Genomic DNA, 6,000 nt, shown 5'->3' with positions numbered 1-6,000 from the left:
AACGAGACAAAATGACCAGCAAAACTCAAAACAGAGACAAGAGAAATTGAGAGGAAAATCAGAGCGACTGGATGAATAAATAAATGCAGCATGGCTCAGAAACAGTGAACAGAGCAGCTAGTTGTTGCAGATCCATCCAGCATGGTGAAACATCTTTCTACTGATGATGAGCAGAGTAGAGAGGAAAAGTCTGGAAACATGGAGATAGAAAAATATCTATAATATGAGGAGCTCCATTTTTCTCCAGTGTTGGAATATTTGTGGATGCTTGGAAAATATTGTACAATAATCAGAGAAATTTCATTTTTTTTTCTGTGATTTCTGTCATTGTAATTGTGTCATTCTTCACAACAGACATTCCTGAGTTCTCTCTCCTTCTTCATGGTTCTTCTGTTTCCACAGAGCTGCATGACTTGGAAAAACGAGCCCACAGTGATGAAAAACGCAACACGCTTTGTTTTTAGTCGCAGTTTTATTGTGAAATCCAGCGCCGGATGTCGTCCGCGGCTGCAGCGTCGGGACTTTCCAGACGGCAGGCGGGACTCGGAGACGCTCCTCTCGGCTGCTGTGGGTCCGTTGGTCCATCCCGGTTCCTATTGTCTCCGCGTTTCCACTCCTTCCAGACGAACCCGAAGACGACTCCCCAAACTTGGCCGTTTTTCTTCCTCCGCTCGGACCCGCGGCGCGTTTTTTTTTGTTGTTTTTTTTGGAGACTTGGCTGAGAATTGGACCGTCTCCCTGCGCGAAATTTGGACACGCTCCTCTGTGTGAGTGCGTTTTTAATTTAACACAATTTCCAGCGGAGAGCCAGTGAATGAAGGGACCAATGGCTGACTGGTGCTGGTGATCTGGGAATCCGCTCCGGTGAATTTTTACGCACCGTTTCGTGTCTGGATAAGATCCGGTGGATGAGAGCGGTGGTGTGTTGGAGGTACAGACGCGGGGTTTTTGGTGAAGGATGCTCCGTTACTGCCCCTGAGAGGAGCGGCAGGAGAGGAGAGGAGAGGAGAGGCTGGAACCACTTTCACTTGTTTTCTCCACCCTGGAACAAATTAGGCTGCTTCCATCAGGATTGTTTCATCTGGGGAGAAATCCGTCTCATCTCACATCTGCTGTCTTCTGGATCCAGCTCTAATGAGGATCACTGGAAAGTCAGTTATTTAACAGGAATCCGGTTGAGATGCAGCTGATCTGAAGCCTCCGTCTCTGTGGAACTTGACTCCCCAGAAGGCCCACCTTCGCCCCCCCAACATCTTCCAGCCCTCGACCCCCCATGTGTTCTGGAGCTCCTCAGCCTGGTAGCGTCTGAATGAAGTAGCCGCCAGAAGGTTGCTGCTCCCCGAGGCTTCCAGCCGGGCTGCCGGCCAGCCAGACGGCCCTCTGGAGGGTTCCTTTGGATCTTGAAGCAGAGGTTCTGGGCCCCACGTGGACGCCATGGGCTGCTGTAGCGGCAGGTGCACCTTGGCCTTCATCTGTGGCATGCAGCTGGTGAGTGTTAAGATTAATATCGATCTGGTGGATCAATGAGGGGGAAGAAATGATGCGATGATGATGTGGAATCAGAGTAAGATGGGGCTGGATGGAAAGATGGATTTGTGGAGTTGATAGGTGTGTAAAAGGTCACGACACGAGTGGTTTGACGTGGAGGAGATGAATGGAGGTCTTTATGGAGCTCTGAAGGGTTGATGGAAGTGGGCAGTGATGGATGGAGCGTGGAGTCTGGCTGGATGTCGGATGGATGGATGGATGGATGTGCATGTGACATATGGGTGGAAATGTGTGGTCATGGCATCTCAGAGCATCTTCCAACATCTTGGTGTCTGTCAGTGGAAACTGGAGGCGACAGGGAGCGTCTGAGTGTGTCGTCAGGTAGTTTCTGCACGTTAAAATGGGCTAAATGGGCTGAAATGTAAGTAAACTGCAGTCAGATGAACTTAAAGTCACATTTTTCTCCAATCAAACAGAGGAAAATCCATCAGAGAGACTCAAAGCTGCAGCGGCTGTTTGACCTCAAGGGGGTGGAAGAAGGTATAAACACGAAACAGTCTTATTCTACAGAACAGCAGTGTAGTTTTGTGTTAAAGGTGGCGATGCTGGAAAAAGATAATTGGTAGTTCCTGTGGATGAGCTCCTTCTGCATCTACAGCATAGAAAAGTCCATCAGAGAGACTCAAAGCTGAAGCTGCTCTTTGGCCTCAAGGTGGTGGAAGAAGGTATAAACGCGAAACTGCCTTATTCTACACAACAGTAGTGTAGTTTCGTATTAAAGGTGGCGATTCTAGAGAAGTTGATATTTATATCGTAAGCATGTTCCAGATTTACTGTTTCCTCGTTGTGTGCAGGGAAATGAAGATGCAGAAGCTTCTTCAGCAACTCCAGTACCAATAGAAAACCAAGCATCATTGCAGTTTCAGGACTTTGTAGGTCTGTAGTGTCCAGGACGACTGGTTGGTTGATATTCTCTTGTCTAACTGTATTCTCAATCACTGATGTTCCTTTTATGATTATTTTGAATTATTTGTGGCACCAGAAGGATCAAACTACCTGTGAACATCCCCTTGGAGCTGATCCAACCTAATTGAGACCAATAGGTTTGACTTATTTAGCATTTCGGCTCCAAACTAACGGATGTCAAAGAAATAGTCGACATAGTTGTTCCAACAAATGGACTAAAGGTCGAGTGTAAACTTTGCAAACAGAAGTTTGTGTATCAGCAGCTCAACAACCAACATGTAGATCATCTAAACACAGCAGCTAACTGGTCTACATTGACGCCAGTTCATGGTTTCATGCAACAACTAGATAGAGTACTTACCAAGTCTTAAGTTAATTGGCAACCATTTTGATAATGGATTCATTTGTGTGCATGTTTTTAAGGAAAACAAGTCTACATTCTCTGATTCCAGCTTGTTAAATGTGATTATTTTCTGGCGTCTTTCCCCTTCTGTAACAGTAAACTGAATATATTTGGATTGAGGACAAAACAAGACGGTCCAAGGTGACGTCTTCAATAGTCCACAACTAAAAGATATCCAGTTCAGGGCAAAGAAAAGTGTCACAGTCTCACATCTGAGGTCCAAATTTAAACCTTCTTGCTCAGAAAATGACTAAAAACAGCTGCTGATTGATGTGTAATCTTTGCAGAACTCTGAGCTTCATGTATTTCAACAGAAACACGGTTAGTTCATAACAGCAGCAATGAAAACTAGAGCTGAGATGAATAAGCAATTAGTTGTCAGCAATTAAATTAATCACCAACTATTTGAAGGGTTGATCAAATTGGTTTGAGTAATTTTTGAAGAATGAAAAACGCTTCTTAAATGTGAACATTTTCTGGTTTCTTACACCTCAGCTCAACAACCAGCATGCAGATCATCTAGAAACAGCAGCTAACTTGTCCGAGTTATATACTTTGGCAGAATCACTACAAAAACAGTGAGAATCATCACGAAAAGTTGTACAATCCCTACATTGCCACAAAACCATGCAAACACACCACAGTAAGGCACAAAATCATCACAAAAGGTGCAAAACCACCTTATAAAGAATCAAAATTACCACAGACATGATATCGCTACAAAAACACAGAAAATCACCACAAAAAGCAGACAAACACACCACAATAAGCCAGAAAATCTCCACAAAGAGTAAAATAGACCACATAAAGATCCAAGAGCCCCCACAAAGGGTAAAAACTACTTAAAAAATATGAAAAATCACCATATAATAGAGGCAAAATTACCACAAAAACACTCAAAACATCATCAGTTGTTACAGTTTCATTTTCAGAAATCATGAATATGTGCAACTGCTCTGCTCTCAGTCTATCATTACAGCAGAAAATGAGCAGGTTCAAATGATTTAATGTGTTGCAAAAACTAGATTTTTATGTTGATTTAGAATTCATTTAGGCTAATAAGGCTGCAGGTAGAGAAAAGATGTAATATCAATACAACAGGAGTCAAAACCACCACAAAAAGATGCAAAATCACCATTTAAAGAGGCAAAATTTACTAGAAAGACAGTAAATCATTACAAAAAAAACCCAAAATCACCTCAAAAAGTCTTAAATTTGTCACAAAAAGAGTCAAATGCAACACATGAATTGAAATTTCCCAGAAAAGAGTCAGATCCCCACACCAAAGATGCAAAATCACGCCAAAAAGATGCATCATCATCAGTCAGTATTGTTCCATTTTCACAAATCTTTTGATTCTGTGCAGCTGCTCTGCTCTGAATCTGTTTTTGTTCTTTCTAGGGATGAATGATTTGCATTATTTTGACAGATTTTGCAATTTGAGTCCCAATTTTAGTGGAAATTATCATTTCTTGCACTTGTTTTCCACTGAAATGAACAAAAATGTTGATGGAAACATCTCTGTAGCACCAAAATCCTTCATTTTTAACTGTATCTTGCACCTTTGACACTTTTATCTTTAATATCGCACTTGGCTATCACTTCAGCATAAAATATGAGGCTCAAAACATTAAATTTTGCTACAAATATGAGCTTTGTAAGTTGATTTAGTGTTAATTTGGGCTTATAAAACTGCAGGTAGAATCGGTGCGTGGCTTTATCCGTCTCCAGGCTGTTTTAACCGTTGGTTTTACTCATACAATCACCATTAATCTGCCCATTTCAGCTGCACATTGAACCAAAAGAAGCATTATTACTGTACATAGCATCTGCAGGAGCAGCAGCTGCAGCGGAGCAATAAGTCCAGGAGAGATTCTCTGGAGGCCGTCAGGGGAAATGAAGGAAATCAGCAGCTCAAACAGAAGCAGAGCAGCAAAGTGGAGGCGCTCATCGCAAAATAAACCCGCCGTTTGTCTCCATACAAACGGAGGTTTCTGCAGCAGAATGACACATTGTACACGCGTGTGCACGGATGCATAAACATGGAGCTGCAGCAGGCGTGTTCGGCCACTGAAGACCTATTGTCACACTCAATAGGAGGCTGTTACAGGAGCCCTGTGTGGGGAAAGCAGCTCATTTAGCAGCAGATATGATGCACAAAATGACTCAAAACCATCACATGGAGAGCAAATATAACATATAAGACATAGCATATCTTATCAAGACAAAACACATGAAGATGCAAGATGTCCAAAAAAAGTCAAACCACCACAACAAAGATGCAAAATCATCACAAAAAGAGTCTAAACCATCTCAAAAAGACTAAATATAGCACATGAAGATGCAAGATCCCCAGAAAGAGTCAAATCATTACAAAAAAGATGCAAAATCACCATTCAAATGGGCAAATGATCACAAAAAACAGGAAATCACCAAAAAAAAACAGGAAATCACTACAAAAAGATGCAAAATAAACACAAAAAGACTCAAAACCATCACAAAAAGAGTAAATATAGCGCAAGAAGATGCAAGATCCCCAACAAAGTTCAATCACCACAAAATGATGCAAAATCACCATTAAAAGATGCTAATCACCATTCAGAGGCAAAATGTCCACAAAAAACAGGAAATCACCACAAAAGAGATGCAAGATCACCACAAAAAGACTCAAAACCACCACAAAAAGAGTAAATATAGCTCAAAAAGATGCCAAATCACCATTTAAAAAGGCAAAATGACCACAAAATACTATCAGTCACCAAAGAAAAGATGCAAAATCAACATTTAAGGAGGCAAAATTTACCACAAAGACAGGAAATCACCACAAAACAATGCAAAATCACCACAAAAAGAGTCAAACCATCACAAAAAGAGTAAATATAGCACAAAAAGATGCCAAATCACCATTTAAAGAGTCAAAATGACCACAAAAAAACAGGAAATCACCACAAAAAAGATGCAAGATCCCCATAAAAACTCTCAGAATCCCCCCATCAACATGCGTGTGCACGGATGCATAAACATGGAGCTGCAGCAGGCGTGTTCGGCCACTGAAGACCTATTGTCACACTCAATAGGAGGCTGTTACAAGAGCCCTGTGTGGGGAAAGCAGCTCATTTAGCAGCAGATATGATGCTGGCTGT

General features: G+C 41.9%; 1 protein-coding gene across 1 annotated transcript in view; it reads left to right on the top strand.

The window, feature by feature from the left end:
- The first annotated feature begins 519 nt into the window (after positions 1-519).
- nkain2 (sodium/potassium transporting ATPase interacting 2) overlaps positions 520-6,000 on the top strand; it is a 101,222-nt gene continuing 95,741 nt past the window's right edge. The window contains exon 1 of the mRNA XM_055016093.1: positions 520-1,488. Coding sequence (XP_054872068.1) covers positions 1,435-1,488 — 54 coding nt within the window. The 5' untranslated portion in view covers positions 520-1,434. The remainder of the gene's footprint in view (positions 1,489-6,000) is intronic.

Source organism: Amphiprion ocellaris, chromosome 12, assembly GCF_022539595.1.
Source record: "Amphiprion ocellaris isolate individual 3 ecotype Okinawa chromosome 12, ASM2253959v1, whole genome shotgun sequence".
Lineage (NCBI taxonomy): Eukaryota > Metazoa > Chordata > Actinopteri > Pomacentridae > Amphiprion > Amphiprion ocellaris.
Note: the sequence above shows the minus strand (reverse complement) of the source record. Positions and strands in the feature narration are given on the sequence as shown.